This window comes from Ursus americanus, chromosome 22 (assembly GCF_024610735.1).
Source record: "Ursus americanus isolate L20-20 chromosome 22, mUrsAme1.1.p, whole genome shotgun sequence".
Classification (NCBI taxonomy): Eukaryota; Metazoa; Chordata; class Mammalia; order Carnivora; family Ursidae; genus Ursus; species Ursus americanus.
Window position 1 is genome coordinate 13,338,368 of NC_142148.1, and position 23,425 is coordinate 13,361,792.

At 49.3% G+C, this 23,425-nt stretch overlaps 1 protein-coding gene across 23 annotated transcripts in view; it reads left to right on the forward strand.

Annotated features, from left to right (window-relative positions):
• Positions 1 to 23,425, forward strand: part of ZMYND8 (zinc finger MYND-type containing 8) — a 122,122-nt gene that overhangs the window by 10,875 nt on the left and 87,822 nt on the right. For 15 of the 23 annotated variants that reach the window (XM_045804744.2, XM_045804740.2, XM_045804747.2 and 12 more), the window contains one exon: positions 146 to 216. In XM_045804744.2, coding sequence (XP_045660700.1) covers positions 146 to 216 — 71 coding nt within the window. Of the gene's footprint in view, positions 1 to 145; positions 217 to 18,840; positions 20,405 to 21,218; positions 21,777 to 23,425 lie in introns of those variants that run through there. The other 8 variants (XM_087853526.1, XM_045804745.2, XM_045804736.2 and 5 more) reach the window with 5 other exon arrangements.

The following is a 23,425-nucleotide window of genomic DNA, read 5'->3' on the forward strand; positions in this document are numbered from 1 at the left end:
TGGGGTCTGTCCCCCCCCCCCCCCCACCGTGTAAGGATGGGGGATAGTCTTGAATGTGGGTGTGTTGTTAGAACTTCTCAATAGCAGCCCCCATGGGGCAGGTTCTCAGTCTCCCTAAACGTGAACACAATTTGCTCTGTTTCAGCTTGGCCGAAGAAGAAATAAAAACTGAACAGGAGGTGGTAGAGGGCATGGATATCTCTACTCGCTCCAAAGGTGAGTAAAAATCGTGTATTATCTATTCCAGAGCAGAGGAGGAAATTGGAATTTCTTTTTCTAATTGTGATAGTGCACTGAAGTGTGGCTCTGGGATCCGAGGCTGTAACACTCCTCTGATTTGGAGAGGAACCTTTGATGGATGGGCCTAATTTGTGGAGAAATCCTCTCCTTTTGATTTCTTTTCCCTCGTGTGGCTCTGTAGGTAGACCTACCTATGGGGCGCGGGGGGGGGGAGGTTGTCTCAGTAAATTTTACATGTATATCATGACTGGGGGAGGGTTGTCTCGCTGCCTCTCTGCAGGGTGACTTTCAGGAATTCACCATTTCAATAAAGCATGTTCTAGAAGCAACCGGAGTGTCTAGTTGCTGCTGGGTTTCTGATTTTTAATAACAGGCCTCTTAGGAATCACAGAAGTGAAACAAAGTTGGCCCACTTCCTTGGAAAAGGGTGGTCTTGGTGAGAGATAAAGAGGAAATGTAGGACTTTCTGGAATGCTGCGGCCAGCGTTTGCATTTAGGACAAAATTTAGCAAATTAGAGCAAACACGGTTGATGTTTTAATTCAGCAGCCTGCGTTAGACTCCTCAAAATCTTCTAATTGTGGGATTGGTACTTTTCATTCGGCCTGTGTGAAATGGTAGGAGGCTTCCCAGAAGGAAGTAGTTACTCAGTTTTTGTCTTCACGGTGTTTTTAGGAATGAGCTACTGGAGCATTTTCCACGTCTTTGGCTGATGAAAATGCTCATTTCCAAGCTTAATGGTTGTACCAAGGTGGTGGTATCCCTTCGACAAGTCACTGAATGTCGGCTTTGAGCTGAGGATTTATGGGGGAGGTAGGGAGGGCTGGAGGGAGGGCTATTATAGACTCTGCCAGAAAGATTCTAGATCTTTCTAGAATCCAGCTAGAGAGAATTACAAGAAGTGGCTCCCTAGAGACATCTTAAAACAACAAAGCTTTTTGAGGCTTTTTATAAGATCGCCCTGTCATTTGGGGCAAAGATGAGGGTCAGATAATGAGGGCTATGATTCGGGAAGTGGAAGCTGGCTGTTGTTGGGACCTGGCCTCACAGATGAGGGGGCAGGTGGCATGGTTTGGCCGGGTGGGTGGGGGTGCCCTAGGTGAGAAGGCCAGGGTGGGTGGTCTGTGCCTGGGGTTGGAGGGGTTGTGCCTGGGCAGTGGAGCAGACTGGGGATTTGGGGAGGGTGGGCCTCATCAGTGAGCCACTGCCTCTTCATCACAGCCCCCCCCCCCCGGGCCGCTGGGCCAGCGGCACCTGTAATGATCAGGAGAGCCATGGGGAAATTTTGAGCAAGGAAAGAACCTTCCTGAAGAGGGATCTTTAGACAGTTGCTGATGAGGGAGTGTGTCCCATTCCCCTTGTGGTCAGAATGGAATTTGGAATTTGGGACAGAGAGACCAGAAAATGGGACACAGGGGTCTTTGTCCTCACTGTGCTCCTCACTTGTACGCTTTCGGTCTCTGTCCCTTCATGTTCTATCTATAAAATGGGGTGTTGGGTCAGATTCTAAGATCCTTCCAACCTTGGGCTTCTCTTGTAGAAGTGGTGCTCACTGACAGTGTTTACGAAGGCCCTGTTTTTGTATCAGGAGCCTTTTCTTCTTGACTTTTTCTAGTCCCCTTAGGAGGTGGGAGGTGGTGTTCCCACTTTGCAGATGAGCACACTGAGGCTCTGACTAGCACCCTCTCACAGGTAGTAAACGTAGAATGGGATCGAACCGAGGCTCCAGCTACTGCCAAGGAGGCGCTTCCTTCCTGGGCGCTCACTGCCCGCGACGCCCCATAGCCTCGTTGTGGAGACTTTTCCAAAAGGGTCAAACTCAGGGATCCTCGATCAGGGCGGGAGTCCCACTTTGCTCAGCTGCCGCCCCCCCCCCCCCCCGCCGTGTGGGAGAGCCCTCCTCTCGTCTTCTTTCAGCCCCTCTGATGCTCCTAGCTCTTCACCAGCTTGCACCTCCCAGTGACTGTTGTCACCTGAAGGGGTGATTCCCCTTGGGATGACCATTGTCCCTTGTTGCATTGTCCCACTCCGGTCTTGTCCCTCCAGCAGCTAGGGTGCTCTTAGAAGACAGACCAGGTCCTGCTCATCTTGCCAGCTCCTTCCACTGACCTTCCAGTGCCCTTAGGCGCAAGTTGGAGGTCCGTGTGGCCTGCCTACCTGGGTTACCTCATTTGCCTTCATTCACCCTGTGACCTTCTGTTGGACTCGACCAATTTCTCTCCCTGACTCCGCTTGAGCTGCCCCACCTCCTTCCCCTCTGGTCCCTCTCGGGGGCCCTGTGTGTCCTGTGTCCTTTGCCGGGAACACGCTGCTCTGGGTCCTGCTGCCTGTTTCTTATCTCTTAGCTTCATCTTGGACATCCTCTCCCAGAGGCCTTCGGTGGCCACACAGTCCAAAGGAGCCATTCCATCATTTTCTGTTACATTTTTAAAAGTAACTAATTTTAGAGCAGTTTCAGATTTCCGGATAAGTTGGGAAGATTGTGCAGAGTGTTCCCATGTCACCCCTCCCACTCCCCGCGCACACACATGCACACAGATAGCTTTTCCCCGTTATTAACATCATACGCTCGCGTGATGCATTTGGCGCAGTTGATGAATCTATATTGGTGTGTCGTTACCAACTGCAGGCTGTACGTTGTTCAGAATCCTTTGGTTTTTCTACTGAGGTCGCTTTTCTGTTCCAAGATCCCACCCAGTAAACCAGGTTACATACAGTTACGGCTCCTTAAGTCTCCTCAAGTCTCTCCTCTTGGCTGTCAGTTTCTCAGACCTTCCTTGTTTCTGATGACCTTGATAGTGTTGAGGAGTACTGCTCATGTGTTTTGTGGGACGTCCCTCAGTTAGGATTTTATCTGATGTTTTCCTCATGGCTGGACTCGGGTGGATTTGGGGAGGAAGATCGCAGAGTAAAGTAGCATTTTTTTCTTTCTTTCTTTCTTTCTTTCTTTCTTTCTTTCTTTCTTTCTTTCTTTCTTTCTTTCTTTCCTTTTTTTTTTTTTTAATGATTTTTTATTATATTATGTTAGTCACCATACAGTACATCCCCGGTTTCCGATGTAAGGCTCGATGATTCATTAGTTGTGTATAACACCCAGTGCACCATGCAATACGTGCCCTCCTTACTACCCATCACCGGTCTATCCCATTCCCCCACCCCCCTCTTTCTTTCTTTCTTTCTTTCTTTCTTTCTTGCTTTCTTGCTTTCTTGCTTTCTTGCTTTCTTGCTTTCTTGCTTTCTTGCTTTCTTGCTTTCTTGCTTTCTTGCTTTCTTTCTTATTTTATTTATTTATTTATTTATTTGACAGAGAGAGAGAGAGCCAGTGAGAGAGGGAACATAAGCAGAGGGAGTGGGAGAGGAAGAAGCAGGCTCCCAGCGGAAGAGACTGATGCGGGGCTCGATCCCCTAATGCTGGGATCACGCCCTGAGCTGAAGGCAGATGCTTAACGAATGTGCCACCCAGGCGCCCCTAAAGTAGCATTTTCTTTCTCTTTTTCTTTCTCTTTCTTTTCTTTTCTTTTCTAAGATTTTACTTATTTATTTGAGAGCAAGTGAGAGGGTTGGTGAGAGAGAAAGAGCACAAGCAGGGGGAAGGGTAGAGGAAGAGGGAGAAGTAGGGAACTGATCTCAGGGCACTGGGATCATGACCTGAGCTGAAGGCAGACACTTAACCCACTGAGCCACCCAGGCACCCTAAAGTAGCATTTTCATTACATCAAGGGTACTTTATTTATTTATTAAGATTTTATTTATTCATTTTAGAGAGAGACAAGCAGGGGGAGAGGCAGAGGGAGAGGAAGAAGCAGGGTCCCCACTGAGCTGGGAGCCCAACGTGGGGCTCAATCCCAGGACCCGGAGACCATGACCTGAAACAAAGGCAGACATACAACCATCTGAGCCACCCAGGCACCCCAAGGGTACATTAAAAAAAAAAAAGATTTATGTATTTATTTTTAGAGAGAGAGCAAGCCGGGGGGTGGGTGGGGAGGGGCAGAGGGAGAGAGAGAATCCTGAAGCAGACCCCCCTTATCAGGGGAAGCCCGGCTTGGGACTCCATCCCCCAACTCTGAGATCATGACCTGAGCTGAAATCAGAAGTCGGCCGCTCAGGCGCCCCTCATGGTGTGTATTAGCGATGTGCTTTCTCGCTGGTGATAGTGATCTTGACCACCTGACCCGTCGGGTCAAGTCACCAGCCTCCTTTGCTGTATTCTTCGTAAGGAGGTTATGATGCCCACTCTACCTCCTTGGGGCCAGAGCTTGTACACAAATTATTTGAAGTTACTTGGCATTCTTCCCTTTGAGAGATTTGTCGCTTTTGCCCAGTTATTTGTTGCTTAGTCATTTACGTCAGCACGCCTCTGTTATTTTAAACCTTGGGTTGTAGTCCAGTGCGGCTTCTCACTTATTCCGCTGCTCAAGGTGTTCTAGCTTTAAGGGGGCGCCTGGCTGGCTCAGTCGGCGGGACGCGTGACTCTTGATCTCGGGGTTGTGAGTCTGAGCCCCACGGTGTGTGTAGGGATTATTTAAAAGTAAAATCTTTAACTGTATATATTTTAAAGATTTTATTTATTTATTTGACAGAGAGCTAGAGAGCACAAGTGGGCAGAGCGACAGGCAGAGAGGAGAGAGGGAGAAGCAGGCTCTCCGCCGAGCAGGGAGCCCGATGCAGGGCTCCATTCCAGGACCCTGGGATCATGACCTGAGCCGAAGGCAGCCGCTTAACCGACTGAGCCACCCAGACGCCCCTAAAAGTAAAATCTTTAAAAAGATGGTCCGGCTTAGGCCATGAGGAGCTCTTTCAGTTGGCTCCTGTGTCCCTTTGATATCAGTGGGGTTGATGGGTTGGTTGACTGATTGGACACTTGCTTTCTTTTGGCCACTGCAAGATGCACTAGGCTCATCTTGTTTATTTTCTGCCTCGACCCTGGATTAGCCATTTCCCTTGGGCACCCTGGTTCCTTTCATTGGAGAGTTAGCATTGGAAACCAAGCTCTGGTTCCTCAGTGTGCTTGTTGCTACAGAGATGTCTTTGTTTCTCGGTCCTCTCGGCCAGCAGAGCAGGGAAGTGTATGTGTGTATACTGACCCATACGTATACACACAACTAGAACGATTTCTCTCTGTATCTCCGTTAAACTACACATGGTTCATAACACTTGTCTCCGATTCTGATCCATGACCGTGTGGATCATTCCCGCGTTGTTCTCTCCCTTGTCTGTAACCTCTCACTCTTGAACCGAGAAAGCTGCGTCTTACCACCTGCCATTTGTTTACATGTTCTGGTACATTTTAAATCTTATCATCGGTGTACAGCTCGATAAACCTAAACACTTGTGTACACTTGTGGGACCACAACCCAGATCAAGAGAGTTGAACATTTATGGCATTCCAGAAGGCTCCTCAAGCTCACTTCAGATTTTCCTCAGAGCCCTCTCCATGACCTTGTACTTCTTGTTTATTGATGGTCTCCTCTGCTGGAATGTAGGCTCCTTCTCTCCCCAGGCTCTAGACAGCCATGCTCAACCACTCCCTTCCATTTGAGAAGCAGGGTGGCATAGAGGTTTATTTATTGATTTTTATTTTATATTTTAAAATATTTTATTTTTTGTCGGAGAGAGAGCACACGCAGGGGGAGCAGCAGGCAGAGGAAGAAGCAGACTCTCTGCTGAGCAAGGAGTCCGATGCGGGCCTTGATCCCAGGACCCTGAGATCGTGACCCGAGCTGAAGGCAGACACTTAACCGACTGAGCCACCCAGGCATCCCGGCATAGAGGATTAAAAAAAAAAACCTCTTCTGGAGCCAGGCGCCCTGGGTTCCCAGTCTGGCCTGCCCCCTGCCTTGCTCGGTTATTCTTTGTGGCTCAGTTTCTTCTTATCCGTGGGGGTGGTAAAGCTAGAGCATTGTGGTGAGGATTGAATTTGCTCACATACATGGAGTGCTCAGAACTGGGGCGTGGTGTGTGCTCAGAAGCGTTAGCCAGGTTTAGAATCGGAGGAAGAGGGATGAGCTTGTATTGATAATTGTCAGGTGGAAGCCCTGGTTACCACGTTCTGCTGTTTCCCCCACTTAGAACCTGTAGGAAGGGGGCATGGAGACAGATAGGGGAGCCATGCCCAGACTGTGAAGAGTGGTAGGGTTCCCAGAAGGCAGGCTCAGATAGGCTTTATATCCTCTTGGCCTCTATGACATTTGAAGAAAGGTTGTCTGCAGCTGGCCTGGATTGATTTTTCCAGGGCCCTTGCTGTGGTGGGGAAACCATGAGAGGGGGAATGGAAGGGGTCACCTGGTTTTTGAGAGAAAACTTTCTCTTCCCCCAGGGACTGCCTTGGATGGCTTTCTTTGTGTGGAACTGAGCTCCTGTCTTCAAGGGTTGGGTGTCCAGGGGACGGGGTGTTTTTGTGTCTAGAGCCTTGGGTCAGAAGAGTCGACTGCATTCACAGAGGCCTGGAGCCATGCTGGGTGCTCAGGTGCTGAGAGCTGAGGTCAGCATGGTCAAAATGGGATGCTTGCAAAGCCTGGCTTCTCTCTCTCTTCGGTCCTAATTATCTCTTAAGTCCGTGGTGGGATGATCTGGACCCAGCGAACGGATTCTTACTTCTCCAGCCTGCTCTTCATAACACCATTCGGCCAGGACCTTTGGTTGTGAGCCATGGAAGCCAGTTCTGGTTAATTGGAGCAGGAAAAGGAGGAATGGCAGGTGGTTTGTGGCTCACAGGGTTGATGGGAAGGCCGGAGGGCCAGGGCTGCTCTGGGGAGCAGAGCCAGCCTACAGGCTCCTCAGGGTCAACAGGACAAAGTCCTCTGGGAGAGTCGCTCCCCTTGTTCCATGCATTTGCCCTTTGGCCAGGGAAGGGCTGGTGTCTGGACACCTGGTCCCACCAGCTACCCCCACTAGCGAGGAGATAATTCTTGAGGAGGTGACGTGGCTACTCTGGCATCTCGGGAAACTGGCACCATCATTCCTGACTTGCAGGTGGAGAGCAGGCCCCGAATGTCCTCTGCTTGGGACACTTAGAAACTCCAGTAACTGACTCACAATTCTTTAATCCTATTCCAACATCTAGTCCGTATGACCCTTCAGGTTCTCTCACTAAATTTCAGATTGTATACCCGTGACACGACCGCTGAGTAATTCCCAAGCCAGTCATTGCCATTACCCCAGCCTGCGCATTTACTGGAGTGCTTTAGTTCTCTGGAGACAAAGCTTTCGAGCTTTCAAGTTGTCAGGGTGATGTGTGTCCGAGGGCTGTGTCTGCCGAAAGATGCTCAAGCATAAACCGGAAGTACCGTCTAGAAGCCAGGTGTGTGCCCAGCTACTACCTTCTGAGTACTTACTAGGTGCCAGGTATTCTATGCAAATTACTTCATTGGGTTTTATAATGCTGGGATGGAGGTGTGTCATTATTCCCATTTTACAGCCAAGGAAACTGAGGCTCAGTGGGATTAACGGAGTGGCAAAGTGGAGAACTGGAGTCAGGTTTTATCTTTGAGTTTAAACCTCTGTACATAGCCATGTGCTCTCTCCCAAGGGTGCTAAGTCAGATGTCTGCAAGGTAGATGAGTGAGATGAGCTGGCTGGCACCTTGGGGTGCCGGGGCCTTTGAACAGCAGAGTGCCTGCTCGAATGCGGGAGTGTGCATCCATCTGACTGCTCACCAGCAGGAACATGGCTCATCCAGTGTTGTCTGGATCTCCCTCCCCCATGAAAACGCCTGACTTGGAAATGTAGTTTGTGCAGGCCGGTTTCTCAAAGACCACGCACGAACCCAGCAACACATGTCTCCAGGTCAGAAGTGGTTTGTCAGTTTGTATTCTCTGCAAGAGACTGGTCACAGCAACGTTCCTTGCAGGATTTTGGCCACACGATGCATGACTCAGAGTGAGCCCCTCCAAGGCCAGGGACTTGAAGTCTGAAAAATGATGGTGTCCGGGAGTTCACGTCTCCGTACAAAGGCTCCCCTGTGTGGGCTGCTTGCCTCTTGATCCTGCCATGTGTGCATTTTGCGGTAATGATTGTGGTGTGCGGATGCCAGGCTGCCAAAGCTGAAACCATTTTTAAAAATGTCTGTGTAATGTCACCGGCACAAGGGAATGAGCCACTTGGAAACCGTGCACAGATGCAGCGGAAGCCCAAGATATTAAAATCTTGAACAGTATCATTCTTGCTGAGATTTGCCTGGGTTAGGGATATGTTTTCCGAGACAGGATGCTAGAGAATATACAATTATAGCAATTTGCTAACCAGCCCCAGACCTTAATTAGTACAGGATCCTTGTTCTCACTGTTGTATGTAAATTAAGACTGTTTCACAAAGGGATTGTTGATGAGGATGGCTATGAGATAGAGACCTTCTGTCATTTTTTTTCCCCAAGGAAACTCTTTAAGAAAATATTAACCGTAAACATTCTTAAATCACAGTGTGATGCGAAAGTGCTGAGAATTTTCTTTTAAAAAATGAGCGTCAGTATTTTTAACTCTATTTTGGATCTTCTGTAGCTTAAGAAGTGCCATCCGTGTACTGTGCAACGGAAAGCATTTATTTGTGGGTTAGATTACCAGATTGTTCCTCTCCTAAGAAGGTTTAAAATGTCGTGGAACTCTGAAGATGTTGGATAATGGCTTTCCAAATGAGAACTCTACCTTCTCTTGGCCAGAGTAGCACCCTCCATGCATCTGTTCATGGGACCCTGTCACCTGTTTGTGCAATTTCGTTTTGTGGCTCACTTGTGAAAAACTTTTGTTTGCCCCATTTTTTTTTTTGGCCCCATTTTTGAAGGCTGACCCACACTCTATGTTTATGTGACTTCTGTTATTCTAGAAGACTGTGATCTAAAATGGACGGTTTTCAACTTTATTTTAAAAAGAACCGTCTCCTTTTCTTCCTCCAAATGCCTGTAGAATTAAGGTACCAGGTCCGAGGCCTTTGAGAGATCCTGGCACTTGGTTTTTTTTTTTTTTTGCCTGAAACTTTCAAGTAGGTTTGCCCCCTTGCTGGTTGGTCCTTTACGATTGACTTGAGGGGAGCAAGTTGGGAAAGCCCATATCTCATAGTGGGGGTGGAGTACAATATCATAGGGCCCTCCCAACCCCTACCCCAAGTTCCTTCTAGCCACCTCCAGCTTTCCTGGGAACCTGTAGAAACCTGGCATTTCACAGACTTAAAAAAAAAAAAAAAACACCAAAAACCAAAAACAAAAGCTTTGTTGAGAGATAATTCCCATATTGTACAAATCTCCATTTTAAAGTATACACTTAAATGGTTTTTAATATGTTTACAGAGTTGTGCAACCGTCACCATGGTCGATTTTAACATTTTCCTCATCCTAATAAGAAACCTCACCTCCATTAATAATCACTCCCCATTGTTCCCTTACCCCAGCCCCTGACAACCGCAAGTCTACCTTCTGTCTCTGTGAATTTACTTATTTTGGTTGTTTCATACAAATGAAGTCACAGAGTATATGACCTTTTGTGTCTGACTTCTTAGACATAATGGTTTCTAGACTCATCCGCATTGTAACATATGTCAGGCGTTCATTCTTCTTACGGCTGAAGAATGCTCTATTGTGGGTATGGCACATTTTCTTTATCCACCTATCCATCCGTTCATAGACATTTGCCCTCTTTCCACTTTTTGGCGACTCTGGATAAATGCCGATGTGAAAATTTTGTATGCGTTTTCTGTGGGGATAGATGTTTTCATTTCTCTTGGTTATAAACGTAGGTGGGAGTGGGATTCTGGGGTCCTAGGGTAAGTCTCTAACGTTTTGATGAATGTATAGACTTTTGAGCCCACTGAAGTCTCTCCCCCGTCTACCCTCTTGACCCTGCATATTTTCTACTAGCCACTCTTCCTGTGTCTGGCCTCTTCTTCAAAGGCAGATTTCTTAAGAGAAGTGTCTGTGTTCATGTCTTGGGTTCCTCACCTCCACATTTGTCCGGCTAGTTCCACTGTGCCTTCTGCCTAGTCCCTCCATGTGAGCGTCTTCCTGAGCTCCTTCAGTGAGCTGCTTTTTCTGATGGAGTTTTCGATACTCCTTCACCTTGAGCTGACGGAGCTATTGGACATTGCCCTTCATTTCTCTCCTGTAAACTCTCTCTTCTTGGCTCTTCTTTTGCCACCTTAGTCCTGGTTTTCCTCCTCTTTCCCCAGCACCTTCTCTGCTCATCAGCCATTAAATGTTGGTTGTGTAGAAAGCTTGGCCCTGGCCTCCTCTCTCCCAGCATGTTCTCTCCCTGAGTGATCTCGCCCACATCCGTGGCTTTGTGACTCACACATTTTTTATTTCCAACCTAGATTTTTCCTGAGTCATGAGGCAGAGAGGCCGGCTGCCTATCTGACCTCCCTACCTGTTGTTCATGGGTGTCTCGAACTCAGCGTGTCCCAAGCGATTTCACATCTCAACCTGCTCTCCTCCTGTCCACCCCTCCCACCCCCAACAAAACACCTGCTTCCCGACCATGAGGAATAAGCCAGTAATCTGCCAGTTGGCTAGGTCAGAGATAGGGGACTTAATTCTTAATTCTTTTGTCCTTTTGCCTTTTTGTGTCGTTTTCTTACAGTGTTAGGTCCTAAATATCATTCTGTAGGTTACTACTCTTGGACTGCAGTGGTTGCTTAACTGGTCTCAAGGTCTTTGTCCTGCGTGCTTTCCAGTGCTTCTGAAAGGAGCATCTCCTCTGGCTACCATCTCCTACGTGAAGCCCTTAAGTGCTCTCTCATTAGTTTCAGGATGAAGAGAAAAACCCTAAAATCCCCATGTGTTGGCCCCGTGCTTACCCTTTCAGCCTTTCTCTATGTTCCCCTTTTCTCTCGTACTTGGGCCACACTGATCTTTGAGATTCCAGAGAGAGTGCCATCTCTAGCCATGGGGTCTTTGCTCCTACCTGGGCGATTCTCCCCTCTCCTCTCTCCTAATCTCCCAACCCCCCTGAGTCTAAGGTTCCAAATGAGGGTGGGTCCTGCCTTTTGTTTTTCTTGATCCCATTATGACCGGTGCCTCTTTTACTACCACTGTGCCTGTTCTGGTTAGTGTGCAATAAATATTTATTTTGAACGACTGGGTGAATGGCTTGACTTTGTCTATCAGATGCATAGAACTTTTATCCTGGAGAAGGAAGTAAAAACAGCCTTTCAGCTAGAGAGGGTGGCTTTGTTTCCAGCATAATCCGTGCCTGGAAATAATTACCCAAGCTCAGATGTCCGTTCTCTCTGAAACGATTGGTGGCCTTTCTTTCCCCCCAGGGACATAGCACTCTTTGAAATGGCCCCCTTCCCTCCGATTTCTTTCCTTCCCCAAGTATTAATACCATTTTGGTAGGGCCCTTTTCAAAACACAAGTCTGATTGTCTGCTCTCCTGCTTTAAATTTCCAAGGGCTCCTGAAGACCAGTCTTGAGATTCAAGAGAGAGATTTAAGGCCCTACTCCCTGTCCTTTCTAGGCTTGGGTCAGCATCCCTGCAGACCTGCCTATCATCCTGTACAGCCATCCAGCCCGAGTGTTGGTCCTGGGATAGGTCAGGCTCTCTCTTGCTCCTCGCTGAGGCACACCTTTGCGGGTCCTTCCAGACTGCTCTCCTAGATGACTGCCTTGCCCTCACCTTCTCCACATGCTTCTGGACCCCGGCCCTCCCTCTTTTTGAGCCTTCATTTACACCTCCATCAGTGGAGTCCTTTGGCTTCCAAAGTCAAAATCACCCTGGAAAGTCCCTGAAATTGCCCATGAAAGTACAGTAATGAGCTCTGATCAGGCATTCTTATACATACTAAAGGCTTGAGAATTTTCAAGCTAGGCTAAGGAAGGAATCAAAGGCAAGTCCAAATACATATTTCTAGGCTTCAGATCATTATGCCTTGAAGACACCTGCCAAATCCCTCAAGTAGGGATGGGTGGAGGATGCTGAGGTATTCTGCGTGCTTGCCAGGCTGGCTCGCTTGTCTGTTGAATACAGAGCTTCTTACGGCGATGCTGTCTGCTATCCGTGGCTGTTTAAATTTACATTAGTTAAAATTAAAAAAAATTACAGTTGTCCTAGCCACATTTCAGTTGTCCAGTCGTCCCATGGAGCTGAGGTGGCTGTATTTGATGGCCCAGGTAGAGAACGTTGCCGTCATTACAGGAAGGTCTATTGGACAGCACTGCTCTGTAGCTTTAACATTGGTGGGTGCTGGGCTGGAGGGGTTGGCACAGCAAAGAATATGCTGAATAAAGAATTATTACATCAGAGATGAAGTTTTGCTTGATCAGACCCTCCTGGGCCTCTTGTTTTTCCGAAAAGTTCTGCCCAGAGACAGCATGGCTATCTCCCTATGTTCTCAAGTTGGCATTTCTTCTCCGGGCCCCATTGAACCTACTTTTTGCCAGGCTCTTTGGCATCTTGAAATTCTGGCTGGGGGCAGATACTGCAGGATATGTTGGGCCACCCCCTCCCTGGCCTCCCAAAGAAACCCTCTGTTGTAGAATTCATTTACCTTTGTGTCTCTTTGCCCAAACAGTTATGGGCACCAGGTCTGTGTCACCACTGACGACCATGATGCTAGCAGTTTATAGTAGCTGCTCAGGAAGTGTTTTTTGAAAACAATCTCTTCCAAGAACTAATTAAGGGAAGAAAATGGATTATTGGATTTTCCTTTCAAACGATGAAGGTAGTGCATCTCTTTGAGACATAGGCAGGCCATTCCAAGGACCTAGAGGGGGTCCCGCAGGACACACCAAGAGGTTCCTTGGCTTTGTGCAGAATAGAAATCAAATACAGCCGGGAGGAAGAGAGAACAGAATTTACTGAATAGTGTGAGTGATAGACTATAGCAGACAGAGCGTTTGGGAGACTCCGAAAAGGAGAGGTGAGTCTCCCCACCGCTTGGGGTCAGGGGTTTACGTTGGAAAGGGGTCCAGGGTAGATGTTCCTTCAGGAATTCAGGGTAGGGTCCCATCCAAGGTGGGAGTCAGGTGAACAATAGATGTTCATCTGTAACCCACCAAAGGCAGGGGCATGGATGCCGGTGTCAAGACTGAGGTCTGTTCGAAGCTAGTGTCAAGCTTGGGATCCGATTCTTCTTAAATGTTATCAGGTATTTGGGGGCCTAGGACGAAACTCAGAGAATGATTCACTCTCTTGCTTCCCCCTTGAGACGGGGACATGGCTTCTTTGGTTGACTCAGATGCAAGGTGAAGTGAAGAACAAGAGTAAATGGGGCCGGGCAGAGAAACAGCAGAATTGGAGCCTTCCTAAAACTGAGTCTCATCTGCTTCCCTATTTCATTTGTAACAAGCCAAAGTATAGGAAGAAAAAGCTAGAAATCTTCTCCAGCCAGGTAACCGGCATTAACGGTTTGTTCTGTTTTCATTTATCCTTTCTCCCCTTTTATAAAAATATAAACGAACTAACACTGTAGGGGTGAAAAAGTTCTCTTCTTCTATATTCATTAGTCTAATAATTGATGTAAGACAGATTAACAGGATGAAAAAAAAAACAAGTTTATTAATGCATGTTTACATGAGACCCAGAAAAACGAGTAACTCCCTGAAATGGCTGAAGACATCACCTGAAACAAACCGTCTTCAGCTAAAGACAGAAGGTATTGGGGGCAGGGAGTCCGCTAGGGGAGGTCCCCAGGAAAAGCACAGTGAGCAAGGGTCAGGTGGTTATGCAGATTTAAGTCGTTGTCTTCTCCATTGATAAGAGTTTCTGGAGATTTAGTCATTCGCCTTTTCCTGGTACAGCTGGGAAGACATTCTTACAAACAGAGATTTTTCTGATGCATATTAAATGTCTCTTACAAAAGGGTAAATTCTACTTGGTGTTTTCAGAGCTGCTTCTGTGTTTGTGGTTTCTTAAAAATAACCTGCCTGAGTTAATCCTTGTGCCAAAGAGTAGTTTGGGGTGGCCAGTCCTGGTGCCCTGCGGTGTCACGATGGGGTTGAAATGTCTGGGACTTGGCTGTCCTAGCAAAGCGTCTCTTATCTCTTCTCCCTGTATTTGCCTTCTTGCCTTTCTCTGCTTTACTCTGACTTTAAGAGATTTTCAAGGTGAGATTTAATTATCTTGATAGTTAAAGAATAACGGAGACCTTGCAGATGGGGAATTTCATGTTCCATCCTTAAGGGGGTGAACAGCCTGGAGGGTTGTTTTATGTGGAAATGGGGACCCTATGTGGCTAGATCTTCTGTTTTGTCGTTGTTTTTTTTTTTTTTAAGAGAAGCTCGTAATCTGGATTTTTTCTACATGCTGTTTCTCCCAGTTTTAAAATGTTGACGACTAAAATTTAAAAGTATCACCCAGCTGTGAGTGGACTGACTTCAGACTACCGGCCCAGGCCTTGGCTGTAGACTGATGTCCTGGCGATCACGCCCCATCTAGGTCACTGCATCATCACATCAGCTGTCACTAGGGCCCCCTTCCGAATAAGGCTGACCTGGTTTTGTCCTTCATCTGTTTAACCACCTCCAGTAACCATCCTATCCCCACACAGCAGGTGGGGGGGCTGTCATTGAAACCAGGTTGCTATTTCTTGGGTTGGGATCAGACACACCAGTTGGTGGGGATTGTTCAACACATGTATCTTTATTTTTAAAAATTTTTTAAAGATTTTATTTATTTATTCGAGAGACCGACAGAGACTGCACAAGCAGGGGGAGTGACAGGCAGATGGAGAGGGGGAAGCAGGCTCCCTGCAGAGCAGTGGGAGCCCGACGTGGCGCTCCATCCCAGGACCCCAGGATCACGACCCGAGCCGAAGGCAGACGCCCAACCAGCTGAGCAACCCAGGCGCCCCATATTATATAACTTTAAAATCTGGACTCCTGTCAAACCTGGCGAGATAGAGGCAGGACAGAGCAGGATGGAGGGAAGAAGAACCTGCCAAGCCCATACTTAGAGAGGTGCTTGTGCTCCCCGTGGGTCCTTGCATCCTGTTTCAGGGACAGAATCAGAGCATCCAGGCTAGGATTAAGGGAGGGGTTGAAAAGAGATCCTCAGGCTTAAAAGGGTCTGCTGAGAAAAAGGGCAAAGAATCGGGACTAAAAAATTTGGTTAAATGGTCATCACGGTGGGGGGTCTCCCAGCGGGAGCGTGTTTTCCCTGGAGAAAGTCATTCCCCCTCTTTAACTCTAGATGACTCAGAGACAATAGCTCTCTCCGCAAAAAGAATGCAGAGCTGGGAAATAGGGGGCTTGTGAAAACCTCCTGAGTTTCCCCCTATGGTTTCTCAGTAATTGTGTTTAGCTGCGCGGCCCCATCCCGCTTGGGATATAAATCCTTACTTAATCCCCTCCTTTTGGGGAAATGGGCTCTTTAGGCAAGAAACAAGAATGGCCGAATACCTGTTGAGAAGGGAATTTCCTTCCTAGGGCTCTGGTATCTCTCTTTCTGTCCTTGAGATGGCCAGATCCTCTTTGGTGTCTTCTTCCGTTGACTTCACACCCCTCCTGCCTTCTTGGATTGCTGGGAGAAATTCTTAGACAACGGAAGTTTCCCATGAGTCAGGGCTGCTGGCTCACCTCAGACCTTTGCTAACCCTCTCCTGTTGCTCATTTACCTGGTCAGATGTGTGTCCTTGGGGGCACCTTTGAGCCAGGCCCCGTGCCATGCGCTGGGCGACCGCAAAGAGAGATGGAAAAACTGAGATCGAGCTCACATTCTGGAGGAGACACAAAAAAATAAGTGAATCAGCAAAAGAAGAAAATAATTTTCGATAATTTTCAGTGAGAGATGACTGCAGTGAAGACAGCAAGAACAACACACACACACATACACACACACACCCCCACCCAAACCCACACTTTGGGATGTGAAGGGGGCTGAAGGCTCGTGGGTGACATTTGAGCCAAAAGCTGAAGTTGCCACGTATGGAAAGGTTGAGCATAGAACATTCTAGATGGAAGCGTTAGCAAGTGCACATGAGTTTGTCTTGTGTGAGGCCATTGTGGTTAGGGTTCAGTGGATGGAGGAGAGCAGGTGAGCAGGGCCACATGCACGGGGGCCTCATAGGTCTGATAACCTGTTGGGTGTGGATAGCAAGCCCCTCGAGTGGGTTTTAAGCAGGGGCTGCCCATCTTACTTAGGTTTGAAGAAGGCTGCTGTTGAGAGGCAAGTGAATCGTCCTGGCACTTTGGCGTTTGGATCAAGGGGGCGGCTGCGAAGATGGAACTGACCATGAGCAGGCAGAAGATGGGCAGGGAAGGAACACCCCTTTGCAGAGCGCTTGCTCTTTGCCAGGCACCACGTAGGTGCTAACCCTGTGAGGTTGGGCGTCTGTAATCCCTTCTGCAGAGGGCTAGGAATCTGATGCCAGCTCTCTCCCAGCCTTTGAGAGCCTCATTTGAGGAGGGTTGAGAAGGAGGAGTCGGAGGGAAGTGGGAAGGGTGGGGAGGGGTACTGAGGACCACCTGGACCGCTTTGCTGTTATCTGGGAGGAAATCCTGAGCTCTCCATGGATTTTGAGCCCGGCTGGGTTGAACCCGTACCAGCCTGAGGACTTGTTGTGGAAGTTTGTGTCTCTCTTCAGTGAACCTTTTTTTTTTTTTTAAAAGATTTTATTTATTTATTTATTTATTTATTTATTTATTTGAGAGAGAGAGAGCGCGAGAGGGAGCACGCGCACGAGCTGGGAGAGGGGCAGGAGAGGGAGAAGCAGCCTCCCCCGCCAAGCAGGGAGCCCGACATGGGGCTTGATCCCAGAAACCTGGGATCATGACCTGAGCCAACGGCAGCTGCTCAACTGACTGAGCCACCCAGGCGCCCTTCAGTGAACCTTTTCGGGGTTCAGAAACAGTCGGGGAAGAGCTAGTCTGGTGCAAATCAGGGTGAAGGTGCGGAAAGAGTTGGGGAAACTGGTTTGAGCTCTCACCATAACACGTGAGATGCTGTTTGAGGGGCCATGTGCTGTCTCCTTGAATTCTAATAACCTTTTAAGAAAGATTCTGCTAGTTGTCGCTGAATTAATGTCGCTGAATTAACGTAGGCACAAAGAGACCAAGAAGCTTGCCAGAGGACACACAGCTGGCAGGTGGCAGTGCTTGGAATGAGATCTAGTTGTATGGCTGCCGAGCCCGCACGATGAACAGGAGTGCTGGGCTGTCGCTGGGCCACAGCAAGCACAGCCTCCGCGATCAGGCAATCACCAGGTAGCGCTGACAACCTTAGGGAAGTTAAGGGCTTTGGGGTGGGATCCAGCTGCCATGGAGTTGCCACGTGCAGCACGGACAGGCCTGCCTTTGAGCACGTAAATGCGCTGCTCTGAACCACATCTATCCTATGGGTGCAAAAACACCACCGCTACTCAGAAGGGATTCTTCAGAGGATTCAGTTAGCATCTCAAGAAGTAGTTGGTGTGAATCGCATGAGCTCTGTTGGAGAAGAAAACAGAAATATTTTTCTGGCTGGTTACACCCTTTCTTCTGACGCATATCATTCACGAACTCCTGGTATTTTCTCCTGCTCAGCTTTTTGTCTCTGTGTAATCAATCTGTTTCATTCTCTGTTGACCAGCCACTTCATCGTGGGCCTCTTTTTCTCTGGGCCTCAGTTTCTTCATCAGTAAAATGGGAATACTCAGTACCTACCTTCTTGTAGAATCCTGGCCAGGAGTAAATAAATTGATTGTGTTTAGAACAGTGCCTCAGAGATAAGTGGTCACCAAATGGCAGCTGTGATTATTATAATTTTCTCTGGCTGTCTTCCCTCCAGGGCGGAGACCTTCCCCTGACAGATCCCTGGGTAGACTCGATGTCTAGTAGTTGCTCAGTGACTTTATTTGTTGACTCACTGGTTCCGTTGTTTTCTGTTTGAAATGTGCAGTCAGGGCCACCAGGTGAAATATTAGGCATTATTTCCCTTCTTAATGGATACAGATGTCTCTGTGGGTGGTATATTTACACAAGGTTGGACTTGCCTGGCACCTCACTGGAAGCTTCTTGACACTTGGGTTTCTCAAAACCCCGGCATTTTTGACATTTTGGGCCTGATCGTTCTCTGTTGTGGGGCTGTCCTGTGCTCAGCAGCATCCCTGGCTCCCACCCACTAGATGCCAGGAACGACTCATTTCTTTTTCTAGTTGTGATAACCAGAAATGTTTCCTGACATTGCCAAGTGTCTCCTGGGGAGACCTGGTGAGAACCATTGCTTTCCGCTGTTCTGAGCACCCGAGCCCCCTCCAAGTGGCTCCTGATGAATGCTGGGAGCATGTCCTGAGCTGCTCCCGTGTGCTGGGTGCCGGGGATGCAGATGTGGCACCTGGCATGGAGTGGGAGTTCCATTTTTTCATAGCCACTTAAAAATATTTTAGATAGTTCAGTACGTGAACATGGTCAGAAAGAACCGAAAGAGGAATCCAGCGTCTCCTGATTTCCTGGGTGTTCCTCCAGGCCTTTGCAAACCCAGAGCCTACACAGCCCCAGTTTCTTTCACTCAGGTCTATTTCTGGCCTTTTTTCACTTAGATTTTGTTCCATGCCAGTACATAAAGATGAGATTTCTTCTTCGTTCCATTTTATGGCTGCATGATGATTTTTTGCATTTCAGCCTCCCCATGCTGACATTGAAGCGTGCCAGCAAGCTGTCCTGTGCACTCCTGAGCTGGGGGACCTGGGGCGGGGGGTGGGTCACGCAGGACACGTTGTTAGAATCCCTCACTGATACCCAGGCCATGTTAAGCATCCTTTTGACCAGGGTAATATGGGCAACACGTGGGGCTGAAATCCTTGCTGCGTCAAAGGACCACAGTGACCTGACGGTTGAGGGCCCGTCCCCTTTTCCTCGGTGTCTTAGCACTTTCCCTGTCTTCATTGAGGTAACTTTCCAAGAGGCCAGTCCCACTCCCAGGGCATGTGGGGAGCGCTGCCAGGTTACCAGCGGCACCCCTTTCTTCATCTGAGCCTCTTCATTTCCCTTCTCCTCTCTCAGCCCGCTTTTCCGCATCAGCTGCTGCGGGCAGAGTCTCCTTTTTATTTCTGAGTTGGCTCTCTGATGGCTGCCGTTCCCCGCCGCCATTTGAAAGCCACCCACCAGCACCTGAGCTTTCTAGAACCTGAGCTGGGCCAGGGGGTGGCACCCTGCGCAGCCTGGATAAATAATGCAAACGGTTTCCGCCACCGGAACCAGCTCCTCCGGGAGCCCTCCCTGTGGCTGGCTACGTAGCAAAGGCCAAAGGCAACCGGTTACTCCACACTTTCTTTGTGGTGACTTGGCAGAGTTAAGGGCCTCAAATATGTACACACGTTGGACGCATGCAGCCTTTTGGGCCTGGGCCTGCTGAGGGGGTGGGTGGGGTGCAGTGGTTTCTGGCCTGAGGCTGGGCCCTGCCTCCCCCTGCTCTGTGAAATGTGAAAGAGCTTGGCATTCTTGAACCAGGAAATTCCTGTTGAGATGTTGTCGGTTTTCCAGAAGGCCTCATCCCAGCAGAGGGGGAGAAGGGGCTGGGTGGTTGCAATTGCCTCTAGTTGTTGAGGGCAACACAGGGAATTCATTTGTAAATCAGCCTCTTTTCCCTGGATGGCGGCAATTTCAGTCCTGCGGGTAGAGTTTGGAGGTTCACCTTTTACATATGAATGTGCTGTTTAATCACCACGTCTGCCCGATTTTCAGGGAGGGGATCGAAAGAGGGAGAAATACGCGGATGCCGGGTCGTGGGAGGATGGCTTTCTCAGTTTTAGGAGAGGCATGTGAGAAGTAAAGTTAATTTGAAAATTATTAAAAAAAAAAAAGCCCCAAACACCTCTTTACATTGCAAACCACCACACTCCCTTCTGGACTTCTCGCTCCAGCCGGCGGGACAACGGCAGTTTGTTGCGTTTATTCCCATCCGGTGAAGTAAATGGCTCTTCGGTGCAGAGCACTGAGGACTCTTAGCTTAGCCGAGCTGCTGGCTGTCAACGGTGATAAATTAGAGCCGAGAGCCTGGGGACATGAAGGCACGTCCCCTGCCTCAGACTGCCTGACTGCAGAGAGGTGAGGGTGACCTTCTCGCGCCGGGCCACCTCGTGCGTACAAGACAGGGGCTGGCCTGGTAAGTGGTGACTCTTAGCCTGTCCTCTTTGCTTCTTCCTCCTCCCCCTGGGAGAGGCTGCCGAGGATCCGGAAGCAGGAATGTCTGCCGTGGGAGAGCCTCAGTTCTCTTTCAAAGAGAGGGGAGGCCCTCTGAGCAGCAGAGCTTTCTCAATGGCAGGTAAGCGCCCCTTCCCAGGGTTACCTGTCCCTTGTTCGTTTTGCCTCCGAGGTGCTCGGGATCCTTGCTACAGTGACATCTCCCCCAAGTTGAGAATGACCCTTTTGTTCCACGGTCTCATTTCCATGCCAGCCCTCCTTTTCCTGGTCCGGGTGAGAAGTTCACATTCTCAGGCAGGGAGGCCTTGGAGAAGCCTGGCTTTTCTGCAGGCCCCTCGGGCAGGCTGCAGCCTGTCTTTGGGGGGGTGCGGTTCTAGACGTTCCACGAGTGACAGGATTATTTCTTTTCGCTCCTGTGTTCCTCGTGGCTTGGGTATTATCTGCTGGAAGGAAAGTGCTGTCCCCTTCTTGTCCTCATTCTTTGCTCCCCATTTCTCATTTCTGCTCTGGGCCTGAAGGAAATTCCAGGTTCTGGTTTTATGATGATGTACTTACTGGCAGAAGAGGGCCCTCCGACTCCTGGAGAGGGCGGCCTGTGTGGGTACCTGCTCTGTGTCTTTGGGCACCACGTCGAGATGATGTAGACTCTGGAGAGGGCTGGCAGTGACCGGGAGTGCTGTCTGCGATGGCCCTCGGAGCCCGAGCGGGCGCAGGCCTCTGCTGCTGACCCTGCCTTCGCAGTTACGGGAGGCAGGCCGGACTGCTCACAGTCTGATTGAAATGCAGAAGTCGTGTCCTGGGCTCGGTCTGGTCTCCACGTTACACAGGCCCACTGGCGTTTCCATAACTCTGGCCTTAACAGGCTCTTCTGAGAACACTAGGCCTGATTTTGCAACGGAGGGGTGGGGAAGGAGGAGGAAGAGGAGGAGGAGGAGGGATAATTGTTGGTTTGAAAAAACATCTATCATTTATGGAGCTCTTACTCTTTGCGGGCATTATGCTGAGAGCTTCCCGTGACTGAACTCATTTAATCCTTTGTAACTCCTCAGTGTACCCTGATCTCCATCCTACAGAAGGCCAGAGGCACAGAGAGGTTAGGTAGCTGCCTGGAGCTGCACTGCTGGGCAGCTGCAGAGCTCCTAACCGCTGTGGTGCCCTGCTTGTGTCATCTGTGACCCGGTTTATCAGAATGTGCGCTCCAGCTTCCGTGCGGGGTGGCCAGCTGGTCCCACGTTGCGTGAGACTGTCCATCTCCTTTGTGGCCCACGATGCCCGTTCGCTTGTTGAGTGGGTTTCTCTTCATTCAGGCCCTGCAGGCTCTCTGTCCACATCCGGAAGGACATGTAACACCCACAGAAACACGTCACAGGGCGATCCTCCTGGGGAAGTGCCTGGCCGTTCAGCTGGGGCCCTTTCCCTCTCCCGAGGAGACAATTCCCTGTCATGGTGTGTCATTTCCCAGACTCTGGAGAATGTCAAAGGCCGTGACTCAGGTGCCGGATGTGGGTGGGGGTGGGGGTGCCTGCCGTGGCTGAGTCTGGCAGGCCTGGGTGGAGATTGGAAGGGGGGCGGTGTGGGGGAGAGGGATGTGGGGGGAGAGGAAATGACCATGCAGGCCCCCTGCCCCCAGCCTGTCAGCTGGCCTGGGCCTCGTTCTGGTGCCACCACTGGGAGGGGAATGTGCTTCCTGGGGAATATAGCACCCCGCCAACCCCCAGGCCACCATCTGGAGTTGTGAGGGAAGAAGGCCACATGAGAGTGTGCTCGTAAACAGACCCTGTGTGAAGAGGCCATCTTGCCACAGAGCTGAGGACAGCCTCTCCCCTGGGTGAGGCCACGTGGGAGCCTCCTGGTCACATCGCCTGGGTTCAGATCCCAGCCCAGCCACTTGGGTCATCTTGGGCAAGTGACTTAGAGGGAAGTACACCACAGGCATTTTGAACAAGGCCCCCTACGTTGCATGTACTAAGAGAAAGCCTCAGCCGTTAATACTCGTGGCTCAGGAAAGCTAAGAGGCTGGGTTATCTTGAAGTTCCATGTCCCTTAGGTCAGAGGACATCTAGAAGGGGCCGAGTGGGATTATTTCTGGCAGTTCACAAGACACAGGTTGGAGAAGGATCTCATCACATGCTTGGTTCCTAATGCCCAGTAGGCCTTCCCATATTATTAAGATTTCACTGAAATGTCACAGGAGGGGAAAGTTCTGCTGTTTCCTGCTCCATGCCAAGCTGTTCTCCTGAGTCACCGCTCTGTCCTTTGCCTGGAGGAGCTGTCCTCCCTCGCCCACGTTAACTCCTTCAGAACCAGACTTATTTTGGGGGCGAGGGGGTAGGAGGCAGAGGGCTGCTGGTGGGCCAGTGCAGTAGTGGAATCACAGGCCCTGCTACCTCACAGAAAGGACTTTCAGATCAAGGGTGAGCCATTTCCTTGGTGATTCAGTCTACGGTGGCTGTTTGTCATCCTTCCAAGTTTATAGATGAGATGCGTTTAGCAATAAATCCTCGTCAGAATTAAATCATTAAAGAAGGAAAAAAAACACTTGACTCAGCTTTCTGGAAAAGGTCCTACACAGGCGGCTTTGTTGCCATGACTACAGCAAAGCCCACACCCACCATTCTGTCACCACCCGAGGCCTAGGAGTGGGTAGGTTTTTAAGTCCAAATGCTGACCTGCTCCCTCATACTTCCGAAGGACTGTGAATCCAGTTGGTATTTCTCGCTTTTCTCCTTAAGAGCCTCCCTGAAAGCCTCTGCCTTTGACAGATGTGTCTGTTGCTTGGATCCTGTTCGACTCCTGCCCCTTGGACGCAGCCGCCGATTTCTCATTAACTCTGGAGGGCATCGGTGTATTTGTAGCCAAGAACAGAATTGGGGTTTTGTGGTTTGCTGAGATTAGAAGGTTGGGGTTCTCTTAGGTACGGGCAACCTTCAGTCGGATCCCTCCTCACTGAGTCGGACCCTGGTTTCCCCTTTGGTTTCCTATTGGGCTTGCGCAGAGCTCTGTCTCTGGCTTAAACTGCTTATGTGTGTATTTCTCCCCTCTTTCCCCGGAATTAACGAATTTCAACCTTTAAAAGGGACCTTAAGATCCTCTAGTTCTTTAGTTTTAACCTTTGGTGGTGTTGATGCCCTTGGGACGGTAG